The sequence below is a fragment of the Sphaeramia orbicularis genome, chromosome 18 (genome assembly GCF_902148855.1).
Source record: "Sphaeramia orbicularis chromosome 18, fSphaOr1.1, whole genome shotgun sequence".
NCBI classification, from domain to species: domain Eukaryota; kingdom Metazoa; phylum Chordata; class Actinopteri; order Kurtiformes; family Apogonidae; genus Sphaeramia; species Sphaeramia orbicularis.
The window spans coordinates 29,096,330-29,118,497 of NC_043974.1; the positions used below are offsets into that span (position 1 = coordinate 29,096,330).

A 22,168-nucleotide genomic window follows, 5' to 3' on the forward strand; every position below is an offset into this window, starting at 1 on the left:
CAGCTGATTTAGACACAAAACCTCCTCAGTCTCCCTTCAATGGTCCAACAGCAGTGCTTACCTGGGAATGCCTCCTTCAAAACCAAGCTGAAATCAGTACTACACTGAACTCAGCACTGTCCTCTTACCTTCTTACCAACACCATCTCTTAACTTAAATGACTGACCTTTGCTTGACTGACAAGACACATACAGACGTACATACTTACTCTGTGTAACTCATTTAAATCAAACATATGTTAGGCAGACTAAGGGAGGGGCAATATGTTAGAATGTCTTGTGGTGGATTCCATACTTTGTCAACTTCTGCCATTTGAGGCTTTCAGAGGAAATTGATTGTTGTAGAAAGGGTTTTATACTAACAAAGGTTCAGGGACTGGTCCTACCTTGATCCAAAGGCTGTGTCCTGAATTGGACACTTGGGCTATACGGGCCAGAGCCCTTGCTGGTGAAGGCACACATTTTAATATCATAAGTGGTATCTGCCTTAAGGCCATCCAAGATGACTGTTGATTCAGGGGCAGTGATGAAGAGCTCCGAGGGACTGCGTGGGCTGTTGATGTCCTTATATTGCAGAGCGTATTTCACTATTTGTCCGTTTCGCTCTGCCAGTAAAACAGGTTGCCAGCTAACCTGAATGGTGGACGTGGTGGCACCCTCTGCTGTAATGCTCTGAGGGTAGCCGCTCGGAACATCCTCATTTGTGGTGACTTCTTTGACTGTCTCTTCACCAAAGCCCACCTTGTTACGCGCTGAAAGGCGGAAGGTGTATGAGGCGCCTTTGTGGATCTCTTTGGTTGTGTAGTGGTTCTCCCGCTCAGGAAACTCGATGACAGTCAGAGGATCTACGTCTTTACGGCCAAAACGAAGGCGATAGCCTTGTAGGGGTCCGTGGGTTAATGCAGGGGGATGCCACTGAAGGAGAGCTGTGCCCATATTGGTTGTACTGACCATTAGTCTTGGTTTTTCTGGAACTAGGACAACACCAATGGAGAAAGGAAATAAAATGTTAAAAATAATGATGTATGTATTCAAATTGAATATTATTAAATAAAATATTGTACACCACATAACATTGTGCTTACTTTTTATTGCAAATAATATGTGATAATGAATATTTAAAACTAATTACCTCCGCCAAGGAGGTTATGTTTTTGCCAGGGTTTGTTTGTTTGTCTGTCTGTCTGTCTGTCTGTCTGTCCGTTAGTGTGCAATATAACTCAAAAAGTTATGGACAGATTTTGATGACATTTTCAGGGTTTGTTGGAAATGGGATAAGGAAGAAATGATTAAATTTTGGTGGTGATCGGGGGGGGGGGGGGGCATGGGGGGGGGGGGGGGGGGGGCAGACCAGAAAATTTCATCAAAATCTGTCCATAACTTTTTGAGTTATGTTGCACACTAACGGACAGACAAACAGACAGACAGACAAACAAACAAACAAACAAACAAACCCTGGCAAAAACATAACCTCCTTGGCGTGGGGGGGCCCACGGAGGGGGGGGTGCACTGATCAGCCTTGGCGGAGGTCTGCGCTCTCCGAGTGCATCTAGTTCCTAAATAATTTTGGTGTAAAATGTATAAACTTAATGATTTGTTTTTTAATTCTATCAAAATATTCAGTAATAGTTTCATAATAACACAGAATGTTGAGTCCAGTAATTGCCCACATCAGTTATCATACGACCTTATTTTACACCATCAGCTGTAGGACTGTTAACCTTGTAAGCACGAAACAGCCTTAAACATCATATAGATGTGAGTGTCAAGATTTTGTAGCACTTATTGGTTATATTACCTGCGCCAGTGGTGGTGACCAGTTTAGGTTTGCTGCGTGCACCATCACCCTTTGTCGTATAGGCTGCTACTGTCACTGAATATGTGGTTTCAGCCAGCAGCTCTGTGATGATCATTTCCTGTGAAGAAGTAGGATTTAAGTTTCAGGACATTTATTTGCTGACTTGTAAAAATCGACAATGGAAAAACAGAAAGATAAGAAGTGGATGAGTGACACTGGCATCACAATGGACAGAACAGACATATTTTCAGCGTATAGTTAAAGTTGAGGCATGCTTCAGTGGATAAGGATAGTTCTGATGGAGCCTAGATTAATACACTTGGCAAAGAGTATCTTTTTTCGCCTGAAACAAAATGGTTTTGTCAGTGAACACTAATAGAATTCAAGCCTTTTTAAGGTCAACCTCTGCTAGAGTTTAACAAGTCCAAAATGTCAAGAGTTTCATCTCACTTCTTAATGTACACATCTTAAGGAAGAACCAGCAGAAAACAGAATGCCTATTGCTTAAAATGTAGTCTCAAATCTGAATGTACAAAAGACACATGCCATTCATGCAAAGGATGTGACAGGAAGATTGTGTTTAAGTTGAATTTAACTACTCACATGTTCAGTTGAATCATCATATTCCGTCTGATTAGGATATAGGAATATGGAAAGAAAAGAGAAAAGAAATGACACCATGTACAGACACTGGTCAGAAAATAGCACAGTTTTCAACCCAAAAACAAATTAGAAGCAGAAATAGACAAATGTATACTTGTAGCTTCGGCATCCATTTAAACTGTGATTAGTGACAAAAAGAGTCAATAATTTCTGCATTTCACTTCCTAAAAGTAGCTTTTGTTTTCACTTGAATTCTAAGGGTTTATCCTAGTCCAAGTAAAAGTGAGTGAGTGAAAAAGCATTACTTTGTGTTTGAGAGTTGGGGTGGCTGACTGAGGAAGGTGTTGTACCTGGGCATCATCAATCAGGATGTCCTTGATGACTGGCTGTCCTGTGGGCTCCCCATTAACCATCCTGACATAGTGCACCTGGTACCCTCGGATCTGACCGTGCTGCTTGGTGGGTGTCGGTGAACGCCAGATCACTTTAATTGATGAGGAGTTGACAGCCTCCACCTCAACTTTACGAGGTGGCCCGCTAGGAACTGGAGGAACACCATGGGATAGAAGAATAAAGGTCAAAATTATAGAGAACCCCTTCTTTGTAAATTTTGCCCAACGCCATGGCACAAAATGCTGCAGTGACCAAAAAAATCACAAAATTGCAGCAAACTGCAACAAGCACTGCATCACATCAATATTTCAACAATGGTAAGGGGAAAAAACAACAGCAAAAACAGGTCTGACAACTGACCTAATCTTGAAACATTAAAAATGGGTAGAGTGGATTTTAAAAACATGGAATAAAAATGTGTTTTGCCAAAATAGAAAAGTGGAGCCAAAGGGGGGGCTTCAAGTGTTGGAAATGCTTGAAGCACAACAAGATTTTTGGCTATGGAGCAAGGAAAAAAAATGAATAAAAAATGATTTTATCACATGAGCGGAAAAATTTAAAAAAATGGCCTTCAAAAAAAAAAAAAAAAAAAATCCTTCCACCTTTTGTTTTATTCCCACTGTCCAGAACTTGTCATTTTGGCAAGTTCCTAAAAAAAGAAAAACCAAAAAGTCAGTTCTATAAAAAATGCTGCCATTGAAAAACACTGCAGTCAATATGATAGACAGTTGGGACTGGAAGTTGGAGGCCTGCAGGTGAAAATGCCATACCATATGTTGAAATTGAGCAGCGAAGGGGGGGAAAAAAAGCCAAAAAAAGGTGCTTTCATACAGTTTTGAGTAAAAAAAGGCAGAGTCCAAAATGTGGCTAAAAGTATCAAATGGCGACAGTCATATTAGAAGCAGGCAGTGGGGATAGAAAAGAAGAGGGGGATTGTAGACATAGGCGAGGCTGTTAGTATTTGACGGGAAAGGTTAAAAGGGTAGACTGGATTTTGCAGCTGGGGGCTTTGTTTGAGCGAACACATACCATCCTCCTCTGTGCGGACGAGCTGTGGCAGGCTTTCCGGTCCTGCTCCAACATCTGTATGAGCAGTGACCGTCACGCGGTATTCTGTCCATTTTTCCAAGTTTTCCAAAAGGTACTGGGTGCTTTCCGGAGGGATGTCGGAGATTTGATGTGCAGTCGTGTCCTCCCCTTCAGTTGCGACGTATTGAATGGTGTATTTCGTTATGATTCCGTTTTGTAATTCCACTGGGGGCGGCCGCCAACTTACCAGGATGTTGGTGGAGCTGGGGCTATAGCACATGACTTCCTGAGGTGGGCCGGAGGGCTCTGGTTGGTGGGTTGAATATAGACCAGCAGGTGCAATATTTTTTTTTTTTTTTTTTTTTTTTTGTTCCAGGGCATTCATGAAGTATTTTTTATTTTTTTTTGAAGAAGTTTCAGGTTTGGTTTTGATAGGGGTGATGATGGTGGAAATGACCGAACAGGGAAAAAAAAAAGAAGAGGAAATCAAAATGACAAAATGAGGACAAAGCACAAGGACTTTATGAGGATAAATAAAGTGTAACTTAAAACAATGGGAAATAACAAATCAAAATGAAACAAAAGGCTCTTAGACCAACACAAAATGTGCACATTCATGATGAATGGAAGGTGTTGATCAGAAAAGGGACAGCTTTACAATATTTAACCTACCTTAGCCATGAAAATAAACAATACAAACAAAGGGAAACAAAAAAATCATGTCCTAAAATTGTCTGGATGTTAAAATTCTGTGACTCTGATAAATAAATTAAAAAGAAAATGAAAGCCTAAGGGTAATTTAAAGTACTTTGTAAAATATAAATCATTCCAAAGGAAATTAAGTAATAATACAAATTTGGCAAGCAGTTACCATCAATCCAAAAACATAAAGGTTGATGCTTTAACTAGTTTAAAGTAGAAATTTTCTCACCAACCTTTCCGAAGCCTGTTGGTTTGTGGTAAAAGCCTGATTGTACAACAGAGAACTTCCCAAGGAGACATGACTGATTTATTAGATTCTGATAACATTGGCATGCACTTTGGAATAAAGTTCATCATTTACCTCTGGACATACATCGGGGCAGAGTTAGAACTCATGAACTTTGACATACCTACCTGATCTCTGCCCTTGTCTTTCAGAGACCTCAGATTTACATTGCACACCACAATACGGTGATTTCCACTCCAGGGGATTTCACTCACATTTTATCCGATTCAATTCAATGTGCTTTCTTTAACATCTAATAAGCCTCAAAATTTAATATTGCAATTTTGTCTTGCATCATAAATCGGAGGTCTTTTGGGTGAAAATGTCCCTAACTACAGAGACAATACTTCCTTTGAGCTTTCTATGATAATGTCAGTCCACAACTTTTCTCATTGTAATTTAAGCTGAGCATCAACGTCAGCATTGATTCTTTAAGAAAATGGAAGAATAACTTTTGAAGTCATAGAAAGCTCAGACTAAAATGTTCTTTATTTTTATTTTTTTTGGCTGACATGCAATGTCAAGAGACAAGGGTTTCTATAGGTTGGCCATGCCCTTTTACTTCAGTGGGGCGAGGCAGATATGTGTGTTGCATAAATAATTCAAAGCTCCATCATTCATTTCAGTCCAAACTGTTTTTCCCAAGAAAAGTAAAAAGGGGAAGTTTCTGTAACCTTGTCTCCTGACTTCACAGGAAAGCCTGTGTACGCTGTCCATGCAACCTTTTCAAAGTGAATACTGCATGGTCACGTAGACTTCAAAACACTTATTTACTAGTTCAGATGTTTACATCTTGACTATTTTCAAATGCATCAACTCTTTAAAGAAAAAAAAATCTTATTCTGTTTATCTGTACTCAGGACCTTGTTGACATTTTTGTCACTTTTCTGATTTTGCAGCACATGTGAGAAAAAAAAATAGGAATGCATTTGAAAATATGTTCCCTTCCAAACAGTTTAAAACTCTGTCAGATAAGGAAGAAGACCTACGTGTCTGTGGAGTTTCTGCAGAGATCTCATTGGTGTAAGCTCCAACCCCATGTTTACTGCGAGCAGCCAGCCGGAAAGTATAAGTAGTGAAGGGCTTCAAGTCCTTCAGTAGGTACGTTGTGGTTGGCTCAAAGCTGATACGTTTCTGTGTGGAAAGTTTCACATTGTCAGTCTTTTCGGTAAAAAAAAATCATAAATAAAAATAAGCTGCATTATGTGTTCTATAATACAAATATTGAAGGTCATATACATTATGGACTAGGAGTGTAACGGCACACAAGCATTTCCGTTTGGTGTGTTTTCAGTACAGGGGTCTTCACTTCGATACATTTTTGATAAGTTTTCAGTACGCTTCGGTAACTACCTGTGGGACACAGGACCTTCCTACAAAATATTGTTCAGTCATTTCTGCATTACACCCCACATGTTCTGTATTTTTGAATGTTCAATGTTCGTTTATGGCAAACATTGTAATTTACTGAGTGTACTTGAACACCTCACAGCTTTCCCTGAGATGCTGAATGTATATAGAGGAAACCCTGCACATGGGTTCTGCTTGCGGCCACCATACTTCCCGAGTGTTTGTGTTCTTCATTGCACGATATTGGAAAAAAACCTGACATTGCGTTTTTTTTCTTAACCCTGTGATCTATATTGTGATATGAAAAAATACTCAGGAGGATATAATAGCTGTGTGGTGCCGATGTAAATGGTCAAACAAATTAGTTGTTTCCCCTCGTTGTAGCAGCAGGTGCAAGGCACTATTGAATTAGCCAAATGTTGTAGCCGAATTAATTCCTAGTAGCCAAATTAATTCCAGATAAGTGACATTGCTTTTCTTTTTGGCACCAAGTCTTTGTTTACAGTGATTTCCTCTAGTTCACTCATTTTTCAATGTTGTTACCAGCAACTCCAAACTGATTAAGAACGATTGTGATTGGTGGATCGCTGCATGAAGTGTGTGTCACATATTCTTGAAATTAGCTGAGAACACATTGAGTTCATTTGCCTCCTACATTTCAGGACCTGTAATGTGACTATTGCGCACACGGACGTCGCGATGACTATGCTCAAATGATATTTTGTGCAGCTTTAGTTTTTCACATAGGCTACATGTATTCATTCGGTACACCTCCGTATTGTATCGAAGGCCCCAGACTGAAACAGTTCGGTATAAATGAATGCACCCATATTATGGACTATATATACAGTAGAAATGAAGTCAAATCATAAATGTGTGCATTTTATTTTACATGTCCAGAATGCATAATTACATATATAATTTTAGGATTTTCTACTTAGTGTTTGCAAAATTCGTGAACGTCAGAGAATAATTACCTCCTCTTTGTCGTCCCTCTTCTTGTACATCAGTTCATATCCTGTGATTTGATTTTCCTGTCCAGTCTGCGCCGGTGCAATCCATGAAAGTAAAATACTTGTTTCTGATTTGGCTTCTCCTTTGAAGTCAGTTGGTTGGGAGGGAACTGGAATTGGAATGAGGATATGAATTCATTACTCTCTACATCTTGCAGTATTCATTATCATTAAAGCCATAGACAGATGCCACTTTGTGCTCAGAATTACTGCTACCACATTGTTTTTCAGGAGTTCCAGACTGTTTTTTTTTACCCAGAAACATACAGTCGCTGATTGTAGTTAACTTCTCTTATATTAAACTTTTTTTTTTCTCCCCACTTGGCCAGATCAAGTGTTTGTTGACAGCCTGATGTTTGGATGTTTACAGCTCCGGATAACAACTGCAGCCCACTAATGAGGAGCAGTGACGGATGAAATGTGGCAGCAAACATGTTTGCAGTATCTGCAACCAGTACATCACTTTTAATTTTCTGCACAGTATGGTTTTACATATACCACCATATCATAACATCACTGAAACAACAGCTCTACTGCTTTAAGAGGCAGCAGATGATTGACTGCTGTTTGAAGTGTATTGAGAGGAGACCACTATTAACTCTGTATACCCATAATTCACTGTCTTTGTTATTTTACAAACATAATAACCTATGAAAGGACATTTACTACTGAAAAACAAGTGAGAGGCACATTCCAAGCAGCGACTAAATAAAAAAAAAAGTCGAGGTACCTCTTACTCTTACAGGATTTAAAGTCAGTTTAAAGTTAATAAAGGTGCCAACTTGACATTTAAAGTTCTTTTATTCCAATGCTCAAGCTTGACAAGTGAATAATAGGTTCAACAATGATATAACTGATTTATTAATTGTCATCTATTTTAATTAAATCACCATCTCTGGTCAGTGTGTGATTCATTAATTTGATTTAGGACTCCTTTTTTTTTTTTTTTTGAGGAAAAACGTACACATTTTCAGATTTCAGCTTTTGAAATCTTTGACAGTGAAGTTGAGATCTTTGGTTTGGTTTTTGAACACAACAGTAGAGCCTTGGAAAAAAACTCAGTATTTTTTACTGTCTTCTCATATTTTATAGATCAAATAACTGCTTAATTAATTCAATAATAAATAATATAAAATAGTCATTAGTTGCCTAAGCCATATCGTAGTCAAAGCTGTCATTATTGTATAAGATTAAAGTAAAATGTTTTTTATATACTAGAGGCAATGGAATGAGCCACAAACCTTTATTAAGAACTGGTAATGCAGGAAGACGAAGCAATGATATAACTAAGCAAGTGGTGCCAGGCACAACACACCCCGCCCCTCTCATGTATTGTAGCTTATTTTGGCATCGATCCAGCTGATGTCATCATGTCTATGCATGTGCTGTTGTCAGCATATCAATTGCCTCTATGTAAGTGCCAAGTTTGAAGTAAATTGAAACAAAATTGATGTTATAGACATGTGAAATTTCACCCATTATAAGTAAATGGAAGAAGAAAAAGTATTTTAAAAATTCGTTAAAAATTTGAACTTTGACCTACTTTTCCAAAAATGTAACCACATCTATTCTGGGTCACTGACAATCTATAAACCCAATTTGTTATAAATTAATCCAGTATTTTTTTCTGCTACAGACATGAAATTTCACCCATTCTAAGTAAATGGGAAAATATATTAAAAATGCATAAAAAAAATTGAAACTTTGATCTACTTCTCCTAAAATGTAATGACATCTATTCTGGGTCACTGGCAATCTATAAACCAAATTTGGTATGAATTCAACCAATGGTTTTGCTGCTACAGACATTTGAAATTCTGCCCATTATAAGTAAATGGAGAAAAAAAAGATTTTAAAAATTCTTATAAAATTTCAACTTTGACCTGCTGTTCCCAAAATGGAGTCAGATCTATTCTGGCTTACTGGCAATCTATAAACCCAGCTTGGTATGAATTCAACCAGCAGTTTGGCTGCTAGAGTGTAAACAAACAAAGAAGGGGGTGGGGTAATAAACATATAGTGCAATATATTTTTGGTCACTCTGCCCAGCAGTAGTTGCAGTAACATGAACCTTAAATGTGAGAACTTGTTTGGTATTTGAAGTCTTGCTCACCTCCAGTCTTGGCAATGATCTGAAGATCTGGTGAGAGCGGTCCATCACCCACTGAGGTGTAGGCCAGGACTTTGATGTAGTAGGTCTTATTGGGGATGAGGCCCTGGATGGTGACAAAGTTGGACCCCCGAACAATCTGCTTCTCCCACAGATTGACGTGCTGCGTGGAATCCATGGTGTAATACACACGGTAACCCATAATCTGCCCGTTGGCCTCCTCCGGCTCATCCCAGTGGATGACAGCTGTGGTGGTGCTCAGCATGTGACCTCTGACCTGCCTCGGTGCCGTGCTGGGTGCCTGCTCAGCTGTTTTGGCCTCGATGATCTCGCTGGGTGGGCCCCGGCCTATGTTGTTCACCGCTACCACCCTGAACTCGTAGTCGGAGTACGGGCTGAGGCCTCCGACGCTGTAGCGAGTGGTGGCCACGCCATCAATCTCCTTGTAGGCGTCGTCGGAGTACTTGGACTTGTGTTGGATGATGTAGTAGGACACGGGTTCAGGATTTCCAGAATCCCATGTAAGTGTGATGCTGGTGGCTGTTCGCTCTGTCACCACAGGAGTGCCTGGAGCCTTGGGCAATGCTGAAATAATGATTGTTATATAAATATTAATAAAAATGCAAAATACACACAAGATATTGCACAGTTAAACCTAGTGTGATTAATTTTATGTTACAAGCCATAGAGACTTCTTTTAATTTGTTGAGAGTTGAATGATATTGATCGCATTCATTTACCAGCTCACTGCGCTCAATACTGATGATGTACTGCACACTTTCCCTAAAGGAAGGTGATGCTCTTAATGTTATTTTACTTTCCTAATTTACATTTAGGAAAAATAGGTTGCATATGAACAAATATGTGCAATGGAGGCTCTGCATACTCCACGCTCAGCATCTGAGGACACTGCTGTCGTTAATCTCCGATTTCCCAGTGTTTATAACTTTAATAATTTAACAGGCAAATTTATTGCTTTAATTCCCCACACTGTGGCACATGGCAAAAGATATCAGCGCAATAGATTGTCTTTATATGCCATCTGAAGCATGCTTCTGGGGGAGCTTGCTGCCAGACAGTTATATTGTGACTAATATCTCTATGTTATGTCTCGGCAAAACAAAGCTGAGTGTGTGTATGTGGTCCTGTCCCTTGAGTGCATGTGCATACGGCGACACCAATCTGGGATATCATACTGGTATGCTGCAGTGTAGATATGATTACACTACGATAAGTACCATGCCTACAGAGGACACCAAACAATGCTCACTACATTTACTCCCCCGCATGCCTCGAAATGGTGAGCTTGTGGCTTTGTAGATCTCTCGCTGAGAGATAAGCACTTCACTATTTTCTCAATCTGGCATCTAATGCACTGAAGCTGGTGCCAGGGCTTGTCTAAAGCTTTCAAGAATCCTCCACAGATGACTTGTTGTGGCAACGAGAGGTAAATAACTTTCTTTAAAGCACTGCCACTAGTGTCTGCTCTGACAGTTTACCTTTAACATACACATCTGATGGACAGATTGTTTTTCTTTAACAATATGTGGAATATGGAACCTTGTAAAATACTATGTGTATTGCAGGACTATACTGCTGCAGTTTCAACCTTAACCCATAAAGACCCAGTGCTACTTTTTTGTCACTTCCCAAATGAATTTTTCTCTTTATCTATACCTTTCTTATGTGATTTATCACCATTTGTTATAATATTACCCTCTGTATTTTGCATTTTATCAGTATAAATCTGGTATTTTCCTATATTTAATTCGCTGATCGTGAAGATGTTCATAAAATCTCAGATTAAAGTTGAGGGTCCTTGTATCAGAAACAGCGAAGACTGCAGAAAAAGTAACTTTTTCAGTAAAACATATCATTGACTGAACATAAACCCAGTGTCTCCATCTACTGTCATTGATCCAACTCCGTGGGTTTTACTGGTGAATCAATGTTGTAGGAGGTGTTTCCACAGTAACTACGGAGCATCTTAGCGTCCAAATGGGTCATATCTGATGACCATGAAAAGGTGACAAATTGTATTTCACACCAGTTATTTACATGTATTGATAGGATTAGTGGATCAACAGATATTAGACAGTTTAGATCAGTAGATGGTTTTGGTTGGTGATGGATATTTGGGTCTTTATGGGTTAACTCTCCTACTGTGTTGGAACAAGGCTTGAAAACACTATGGAAACACAGCAAACCCACTGGGTATCCTCTTATTTGACTCCGAAGGTCTCTAAAAATTGTTCCATCTGTGCTCTGAGTTAAATCCAACCTGGCAGAGAATACGAAAGAGTCTGGATGGTTGTGTGGATGAAATATTACTTAGACTCTTGTCTGGGCTGAGTCTGATCCACAAAACTAGCCAGAGTGTATTATTGCTGCATGGTCTCTGTAACTGAAATTTAAGTTTTTAATTATTTATGATTCGCCTGGATGAGATGTGTAACTGTAATTGGATGAAATACAGAAAAGACTTTGTAATTTAATGGATAACAAGTTAGTATGAGACAAAACACTGAATTCGGTGAATTTTGATTTTAGTTTTGAGGTGATTAAAGCAAGAAAGTCAATTTTGACCAGCAAATGATACCTCTTTCTAGCACAGAACAAATATTAGATAATCCAGGCTGCGAAAAAAAAAAGCATCAGTACACTTAATTCCCAAGAAAAATATTGGTGTTTGACTTAATAGTTCACATTCAAAGGTTAAGGACATGATACTAGATTAAACTGCTAATTACACAAATTCTTAAGTAGTCCTCTATTATTATTATTATTATTATTATTATTATTATTATTATTATTATTATTACTACAGAAACTGAGATAAATGCCAATGCAGATGTCACAGTTCTGACTGCATTAAAAGTAAACTCTTTCTATACTGACATTTTACATATGCATACACAAATACAGTACCATGTAAAGGCCAGCATTATGTTTGTTGTTTTAGTAAAGTTCAAATGATCACACATGCATTTTTCATTCTCTGTATTATGATACAACCTGGACGTATGGGAAATACAACGGTAAAAACAGGTTTCTATAAAAGTGGTCGTATTTACTGTGACCTTCCTTTGCACTAAACATGTCTTTAACCCTTTTGTTCAGACAAAATGAAATCTATTGCATTCAGTTTGTGTTTTTATTTATACCAGGTTTCATTTAGCACATGTGAGAAATTTTTTAATCGGGCTGCTTCTTGTCATGGGTTCAAGGGTCACACTAAATATCGACTTTAACCATTAAAACCGCTTTTAGTTTTAGTGTGTGTGGCTTTTAAAGCTACGCACATACTTCCTGTATTTTCTAGTTATATCTGAATAAAAGAGATTAGGAAATAAATATTTAGCTCATTTAAACTCTGCTCCAGTCTATGGAATAACTTGCCTTCCTACATCGAATACACTAAAAGCCATATTAATTTAAAAAAAAAAACACTCAAACAGGAGCTACTCAAGGAAAAACAGTAATGCAAATGATTGTTTTGACTCTCGCAATCAAAATATGTGTAAAGATAAGTTTAAATGTTTTACGATTTATGTGTTGTGACGACATTTTCAGCTGACTGATGATAAAATGAATTGTAAACTTGTTTTTACTTATGTATTTTGTAACTGTATTTGTATTTGTAGCAACCACTATGATGGAAGCTAATGGGGATCCGCATAAACAATAGACAATAAACAGTACTGTACATAAACATAAATAGATATTTTTCTATGAGTTGAAAAAAAAGTGACATATGGCACCACAGTAGTATGCATCAGCAGTCACAGCCCTTTAAATATTAAATAAGGTGGTTTGGAAGTGACTCTACCTTTGACTGTGATCTGAGCCATAGCCTCGATCACCCCAAGTGTCGACATGGCTACGCAAGTGTAGTTGGCTGACTGCCGGACGTCGGTCAGCTCCAAGACATTTCGTCCAATGGGCATGTCATCTTCTGGTGTAAGGTCCTCAGCACCCAGCATCCACTTGACATATGGCATGGGCGAACCCACTGCCACACATGTGATATTGACACTGCCGCCTGGCATGATCTCATTGTCTGTAGGTGGAATGGAGAATCGTGGTGGCACCCGGCGTACTGAAAAACACAAAATCATATGTGAGAAGCAGAAAACCCAAAATTAAAATGTTACCGTTAGACAGTAGATTGTTATTCTCGTATATGAAAGACATTTTTCATTTATGATTGTTGAATGATACACAGTTGATCAGACTTAAAGGTTGAAATGGGGAATGGGTTAACACCAACACAAACACCACGCACAAAATACAATATCACCATTACTACAAGTAAACAGAACTGCACAAAGTACTGGAGAGTGGACAGCACTGCAGGCTGTGTACTTCCAGCTGATGTGAGATAATGCAGCGCTTCACATTTGCACATCACACGACATGGTTAATACTCTGAGAAATTGTGTTTTTCTAACTCAGTCCGAAGTGCACACCAGGGCTCTCAAATATAGTGCAGTCGGAGATGCTGTTCATTTACAAAATTATAGATACAATAATTTATTAGAGCTACATTAAACTGGGTTATCTGTACTGCTTTAGCTCCTATAAGTCTACATGTAATGTGACGTTTAGACATTATCACATTTGGAGGCTGTTAATGTTGTCTTCAACCTGGCATGTTATGATAAAGACAACCTTAACCCTTTCATGCATACTTGTCACTACAGTGGACAATTATTCTCCAACCGTTCTCTCGTATATTCATGGATGTTGTTGTTTTAATTCCATATCAGCTGGCACAGTGGACGCTCATGCATCATCCCATAATACACTGACATTCATACCGTTACTGTAACTTTGCTGTTCTTGATAAACCTGATCTGCGCTAACATGTTTGAGTGGAAATCAATTGCTTGTTATTGTTATTAGACTGTAATTAACTTTTTGTTTTGCATATTATCTCCATTAGAACATGTTAAAATGTGAGAAAACATTAGATTAGCTGCTTTAAAAATGTTTTTATTTCATAGTTTTCACACAGTATATCAGTAAATACGTTTCTTTGCATGGTGTCCAGCTGAGTGGACATTTTTGCAACTCCATGAAAAATAGGTTCATAAAAAAAAAAAAAAAAAAAAAAATTCTATCACTTTGTTTTGTTTAATGCCTAGAGGAATAAAAACACTCCGGAAAAAAATCTTTATTAAGGCTTTCATAATTCATGCATGAAAGGGTTAAAATATGACAAGATGGTTGTAAAGATTGCTAATATTGCAATATTGAGGTTTTATCAGTTTACATGTGTATATTTGACAGCCCTAGTGGATACACACTCCAAAATAATTACAAAGTAAAAGACTTGAAGTGAAATGTACATGATCCACAGTGTACACGAAGGCATTGAGGGCAAGGAAGGGAGTCTGTCATGCATACAAGACCGGGATGGGACTGAGGCGGGAAGAAGACCGCAAGGGCAAAACAATGAAGACTCCGAAGAAAGACGAGGTATTTAGGCTGACAGTGTTAATGTGGCGAACACAAGTTAGAAGGTCATAGAGTAGATTATTAAGAAACATTTGGAAAATCTGAAAAAAAAAAAAAAAAGACTACAGGCCAGTACAATGGGAGAATAAATGGAGCAGGAAATTCTTTAGGTTTGACTTTTAAGTGCAATTCAGGGGCTTTGGCACAGGACAAAAGGACAAAGACTAGCAGGAGGTGTTAAAATTGTCTGAGAATGACTGATCTCAAAGAATTAAGCCAGTAGTACAACTTTAAGTACTTTTAAACACACCTTTGTGCAAGCGTAATATTTATTTCGACGAAGGCTAACATGGCCAAGTTTGCTTTTAATAGTCTACTTTCTGGGCTAAGTGTGTTATTAAATTATTCAGGAAACCTTGAGAAAAACAGTTTGGTAAAATGTTTCTTTCAAATGCGTGAATATTTATATTTATTGTTCCTGTGACTCTGTTTGTAGGAATTTGTTATATTTAACTGCAGCATAGGCAAGCGCTTCCTGCCGCCCACCTCGCACACAGCTCATTCTGCCGAGCAGGCTGCAGATCTCCAGAGAGGAAATCTAGGGGAACTGCTTGCATTATTAAATACAACGTTTCTCTCACTCAATATTTAATTAATATCCAATTGGATCACGTTCCCCACAGACATAACATTATCCTGCTCATTTGAATATCATTACATTTGTCATGTTTGGTGGATAACGCTCGAAATGCATCATTCTTTCATGACTTCCTGCGCAGAGACATCCTCGTCAGTGGAAGTTTGTAATCTCAGATGGCAAGGTTGGTTTTTATAGCTTGGCACTTGACTTTACTGCCATTTGCTACAAATTATTGATTTTGCTTTAAATAACTTTTTATCTCCGAAACTTGACCTGGACTGAACACCACAGGGTGAATATGAGTGCACTGAAACGACACGTATATGATGCAATGGTATCCGTGTTGCAAAACAGTTCCTCTTGAAGATGTTTTTCCTGCTGATGTTCTGTTTTACTTTACTTTAAAAAGTCTGTATGTAGTAGCCCGACCAGCCATCCATCTTTCTCAATGAGAAATCCATTTGGAATCTCGGGGCTTGAATCCAAATATGAAGGCAGGATTAACGGGTGTAGAGTAAACCAATCACAGATAAGATGAACGTGATGCTTTTGCCAGAGAAATTTGAGAATACAGGGTGTAATCTGTAATTCAATCCTTATTTTTTTAATCGAGTAAACAACCGACAACAGCTGTAAAGAGATTTGCAGACTTGGAAATGACTTTGACTAACAACAAAAAGAAGTCTGTGTATATGACACATTGCAAAACACCCGTCCCCCAGACTTCAGTATAGAATAGATCGTGCATATTTCACAGTGACTGGTCCGAATCCAGACTGTTTTCTCGGTACTGAATACACTGAAAAAACTGGATGGCTGACCAGGCTATATATGTAATGTTTCTACTTATACCGATATTGAAAAGACTTAAAATTATCATTAGTGTTTCTTCTACCCAGGTGAGTTTGATTATGAGGTTTATGAAGGTATAAAGTTATTATCTTGGCTAAATTGCCATTGGTCGATCCATGGTTCAGATTAAACTGTGACAGTTCTGACCTTGTTTGGACGATTCCAAACAGATTAAACACAAACCATACTGAAAACAGAGGTGAACTGTGGTTTTGCTGTGTCTGTTTTCTGTCTAAAAACAGCTAAGCTAACAGAGCTATAACGTAAACTATCAGCTGACGCAGCACATGAATTGTATTAGTCACAGTGTAATCAAAATAACTGGCTTTGAGTTTTAGATTGAAGAAAAAACTGTGATGATACCATAATACAGATGTATGGAAACAGTGAATTTTATACTTAATTCAGTGAGTTTCAGTCTGTGGGATACATAGCAGTTGTGGTTTTCAGATTTTGGAGTATAAATGCTACAAAGAACCCTTTAATTTCTTCAGTATCATTGAAATACCTTTTTAAAGAGATGCTCTACCCATTGACCTCCTGTATTATTTTTACTAGATAAACTAAGACCGAACACTGACAGCGAAGGGGGGGTGTCCAGCTCAAGCATCAACAGGTGACCATGCAAATAGATCCTCCCAACAAATGCAAATGCAGCCGTGACCCCGCCTCAAAGATGCAAACGTGCACCACATTTTAGACAGGCATGCATTCTGACAATAACCAGGGATATTCACAATGGGAACATGAACACTGAATCTGCAACAGCTGCAACGAAAAAAGTAAAGGCCATGGCAATGAACGTAGATTACAATAAGCGGATACTGTGAAATGTGACTGTCTCTTTCTTTTTTTTTTTCTTTTTTTTTTTTCAACGTGGCAAATGAATGAACGTGTTTTGATTTGTGTTGTGTTCAAATAGTAAAAACACACCAACCTTCTCGCAGCTCTGAGGAATGTAGGGGTTTGGATGCAGAACAAAATGAAATACGGAAAGGAGAAAAAACAAGGGAAACACAGAGAGTAAAAAGGCCATGTTGAAGGTGTTCAGATGCTACTCAAACAATTCGAAGGACCTTCTGTCTTTAAGGTGCAGGGAGCCCCATGTTTCTCCCGAGCATCCTGTGCTTTAAAACAAAGACTGACCTAAAGATATGAACATATTTGCTGTGGAAACAAACCCTGTCCCAGTCACGTTCTTAGCTTTAAGCGACAGTTAAAACAAATGTATTTTGTTTTGTATTTTGGTGGTAGAGTTTAGAAAGTGATGGCTACTGAAGCGAAATATTGCAGCTTTGTAAAACATATAGAAATCTGTCAATCTAGAGGAATTGAGTTGTATTTTATTGCTGGAAGAATCATATTTTACTGCTAAATCCAGCCAAAAGCAAGCAACTAATCCACTTGCAAAGGCGAATCGCATTATAGTTGTTGTAACAACCACTTGCAAACAAAATTAGAAACATTAATTCTATTCAATTTTTAACTCTTGAACACTTCTAATGCTCAATTTTTAAGTTTCAGCTTGTAAGAAACTGATGTCATTTAAAATTAAACATGTCCTTCCGATATAGGTGGGAAAAAATCAGGGGGAAAAAGGCCCAAGAGGATCTGTTCACTGCTAGGAAGGAGTTTGGACTGACAGAGAAGGGCCGGCCGCCCTTTTCCCCTCCGACAGTCAGGTTTGGAAGGCATTTAGTAGATAAAACACAGCAAGCAGTCTCATCATCGGTGTTAGGCTCAGGATAAATAACAGAAAGGGCCAGAAACACATACAGTAAGAGAATCAATACTGTAGGTTCAAATCAGTGCAGGTAAGTCGAGTGGAAAAATAAAAAAAAAACAAACAAAAAAAACGAACAAACAAACAGAATACTCACAACGGCCTCACTGGATATGGCCCCTGCAGACTTTATTGACCGATTTAAAGCTTCCTTATAAATTTTAAAGTTAATATAATGTTCGACAGAGTCATACAGGAGCTGTTTGACACGGGTTTCCTACCTCTGACGTATAGATTGGCTGGGGCCGAGTAGCGGGTTCCGTCGTTGTTGGTTGCCACACATTCATACTTCCCCTGGTCAGACTCTTCGCTGTGCTCTATCTGGAGGGCTCCTGGTTGGGAATAACAAACGGGGCAGCGGAGTATCTCTGGTTAAAATGATGTCTGCATGAAGCTTGCAAGCAAAAATAAAAAGAAAAGAACTTGTCTGACCTCAACGAGGCCAACATGAGCCCCCTTCATTTTTAGTTTTGCTTTGTCCTTTCAAAACTTCAGTAGTGGGACACTTTATGAGGGCAATTAATCAATATACAACTGATAAAATCAAATCTATTTCTGTAAGATCTATTAAACCCTCAACACTGATCCACTTGCCGAAGCAAAATGGAGCCTGTTATCCAACTATAGTGAGGGATTGCTGCAAATGATTATGCAAGAATTAGCATTACAAATATATTGTTCCTCTCGCCTAAAATAACAACAAGGGAAAAGAAAATGACACTTTTAAACAGAAACACAACATAAAACATAATTTATGTCCTGTCTACAGTACATTTACCTTGTTGATGACTTATTCAGCGAAAAGACTGATTACAGTTAATTCTAAAACCACACTCATCCTAGTGCCAATATCAAAAAATAATTTCACTTTGAGTCACAGGGGCAAGCCCTTGAATATACAACATGTCACTGGACTGGTCAATATGGGGATGAGTGATACTGCTTTAGGGAGACATGGATCAAACAAAAGAGGTTTACAGTATAAGAAAGCAGCATAACAAGGGAGGACAATTGAAAGAAAGAAATTTAGGTATGAATTTTAGCATATTCAATCACAGATCAAGTGTAACATCCATCTAACAGAATAATTTGGGACTTCATCTACGTGAAGTTACGCTCAAAAAATGCAGCACATACAAAAAATAGAAAAATGCTGCTCACATATGTGGAAAAATATTATTTGAAATATTATGTAAGGCAAAACCAACATATAACCCTCTGTAACAAAAGTTTTGACATGCAAATCTTAGCAAGAAATGTATGTCGGCACAACTTACAACCTTCTGACAACCCTTAGCTGAAAAATAAAATGCAATTGTATTAGAAGACAAAATTCAAAATATCGGCCTGAGCCGACAAGAAGGTAACCAACCACTGCTTTAGCTTGTGAAAGCTACAAAAGACACCCATAAAAATCCACAAATGGGATCAGCAGTGTGGTGTCACATGACCCAGGGGAAAAATGGCTTTATGCATCAACAACTCTCCAGCTCCATGTCACACGGCAAAAATGAGCCAATCGGGTCCTCGCCAGACTCTACAGTTTGCCTTTCCCAAACCCTGAAGAAAAAAAGTCAAAAAGTAAAATAGTCTTCAAACCCAAGAAAAGTAAGAAAAATAGGTGAAAGAGAAAAAAGCACCGGAGAAACTTTATCAAAAAAGTGGTTGTTTGGGCTTTTTTGTAGAGGTACAGGAGAGGAAAGCAAATAGAAGAAATGGAAAAAAAATAGTTTGCAAAGATAGAAAGAATTCTTTGGGAGAAAAAAGCAGAGGAGAGGCAATGTTGTCTTCAGCATGCCTGCGTGATTCCACAGCATCTGTGCATATTTTTAGTGCTGAACAAGAACAGCTAAGGGGGAAAAATGCTTGGTTGTTTTAGTTGGACAAAAAGAGGGACACATGATTCGCTATGGCCAAAAAGAAAACAAAAATGAACGGAAAAATATAGTTTAAAAAATAATTGTCATTGGATATGCTTATTTGAGCCAGGGCAAGCATATCTCAACTGAGCTAAACAGGCTCTTGAAACCAGAATACAAAGGAGGAAATAAAGCATAGACAAAAAGATGGAATACAAATTTAGTCAACAAAATAGGACAAATAAGAAGGAAGGTCCATATGAACGTAATGGGATTTGGACTTAGTAAACAGGACAAAAATGGAGGTGATTCGAGTGAATGGATGGGTTGACAGCAAGAATGAATTTGTATTATTTTCATTCTGTGAACGTCAGTTCAGCACTCTTACCTCTTATTGGTGTACCACCTGGGTGGATAATATGAATGCAAATAAGATTAGAAAGAAGAAGCATTAGTACGAGTAGATAGAGGCTGGGGGCTTTGGAAGAAGAATCAAATTAGATTTAACAGGGTACGTAAATAAAGGTACTAGAGGAAAGAGAAAGGAGAGAGAAAGAGAATAAGAACTTTTCTGTACTCTACTGGCAAAAAAGACAGGATTCATCATAGAAAAACCATAGGTCAGAGAGAAGAACTTGTACATTGATGTACCACGGGGAGGTGCCATTTTGGAAGTGGCAATGGCTTCTGAAGACCATCTACTGTAGGCAAAGACTTTGAGGACTTTTTATGTATGACAGTGAGAGCAGACTTGATTAAAGACTTGAGGTCCCTGTGCTCGACCTGAACTGGTCACCTCCCTAAAAACTTGTGAAATTCCCATACCTATGGTGCTGGTGTTAAAAGATTAAGTAAGTGAGTAGGTGGGTCAGTGAGTGAGTAACAGACATGTAAGGACAGGTTATCCAGGTCAGTATATCACAACACTAGGCTAAAGCTGAGTGATTATAACCTCCAGATAAAGGTGTATCTGACAGTGGTAGGACACTTGAACACCGTGAGGTGAGGGAGGAGTGTGTGTGCCTCTAGTAGTAGCCCTGACTCTAAACTATCTGTTAGTAAAATGCATGCCATGCATTTTAATAGTTGTTGGAAACATGGAAATTAGTGGGGGGTGATGTGTGCTTTAGAGCTAAGCACTTACCAAAGGATTCTGTAGATTTAAAAATACAGAGAGAAGAAAGACAGCATAAGAATATGATTATATTCTTTAAGTAAGTTTAGTTAACATGGTTTTGTTAATGCTTTATCAACTCTACGTGAATCAAAGTCGGACATTAAAAATAAGGGTTAATTCTACACAGTTCGGTTAAAAAAAAAAACAAGCCAGAAGTAAGGTTAACAAGACGGATTAACAAAAGGACAGCTGTGAAATCTGTGAAGACAGGTGGTCAAACATACAAGACTTAAAAATTACAAATAGTTTAGCTCATGTGTTACCGGTAGCTTGCAAATTAAGTTGCATTTGAATTCATCTGTGTAAGAATATTAAATAAAACTTAGGATAATAAGGTGCATATTAGGGTATGTCACAGGCAAAGAAAACCAAAGCTGGCGACTAAACACTAAAGCAGAGGCTGTAAAGAGGGGTGGGGGGGAAGCTGCTGTATAAAACTTTACACACTACTGTGGCTATTAGTGTCCAGAATGTTATTTCAATTATAGAGTGTTTTCTGAACCTGAAGAAAGCAAATATTTATTCCAAATGAGGCTTAAGGATCCCTCTTTTATAAGTAATTAATTCAACAAATGCACTTAATAATCATTTTGGTTTTGTATAATTTCCTACTTTATTCAGATTACTGTAAATTGCACTCCTTTGAATGAATGTTGGATATTAATTGTCAAAACAAAAAAAACAAAAAAACAAAAAAAAAGATATAATAAATGAAGAGAATGGATCCAAAAAAAATAACCCACTGCACCAATGCAGTGGAAAGAAAAACAAAATATAAAACAGCAAAAGAATCATTGCAAAAAGTCACAGCAGTGAGCAATGAGGGCAGAAGTTAGGGCAGAAGCCAGCAAACACAGAAGGGGAAACAATCCCAACAGCCCATGACAACACTGGAAGACAAAGGGAGACACACATACAGACGACACACACCGGGGTGTACAGAGAGTAGAAGACAGGAAATAGTAGAAACAATGCCATTACCTACAAAATCAAAAGCCAAATGAGAAGTTAAATTATGGGAAGAAGAAAAGAATGAAAGAACAGAGGAGACAACAGGGGGAGCAGATCAGATAGAGGAGAAAGAAAAGTCCCTGTTTTTGTAATTAAGCTTTCA

The 22,168-nt window shown here is 38.2% G+C and overlaps 1 protein-coding gene across 34 annotated transcripts in view; it reads right to left on the minus strand.

Annotated features, from left to right (window-relative positions):
- The window catches only part of LOC115438765 (receptor-type tyrosine-protein phosphatase delta), a 617,983-nt gene that overhangs the window by 41,481 nt on the left and 554,334 nt on the right, over window positions 1-22,168 (minus strand). For 8 of the 34 annotated variants that reach the window (XM_030162577.1, XM_030162570.1, XM_030162568.1 and 5 more), the window contains 13 exons: window positions 21,022-21,030; window positions 20,266-20,283; window positions 18,240-18,350; window positions 17,173-17,184; window positions 13,113-13,382; window positions 9,287-9,868; window positions 7,138-7,283; window positions 5,800-5,944; window positions 3,823-4,128; window positions 2,751-2,944; window positions 2,401-2,427; window positions 1,798-1,915; window positions 386-973 (listed from right to left, as the gene is read on the minus strand). In XM_030162577.1, coding sequence (XP_030018437.1) covers window positions 386-973; window positions 1,798-1,915; window positions 2,401-2,427; window positions 2,751-2,944; window positions 3,823-4,128; window positions 5,800-5,944; window positions 7,138-7,283; window positions 9,287-9,868; window positions 13,113-13,382; window positions 17,173-17,184; window positions 18,240-18,350; window positions 20,266-20,283; window positions 21,022-21,030 — 2,526 coding nt within the window. The remainder of the gene's footprint in view (window positions 1-385; window positions 974-1,797; window positions 1,916-2,400; window positions 2,428-2,750; window positions 2,945-3,822; window positions 4,129-5,799; window positions 5,945-7,137; window positions 7,284-9,286; window positions 9,869-13,112; window positions 13,383-17,172; window positions 17,185-18,239; window positions 18,351-20,265; window positions 20,284-21,021; window positions 21,031-22,168) is intronic. The other 26 variants (XM_030162597.1, XM_030162584.1, XM_030162598.1 and 23 more) reach the window with 14 other exon arrangements.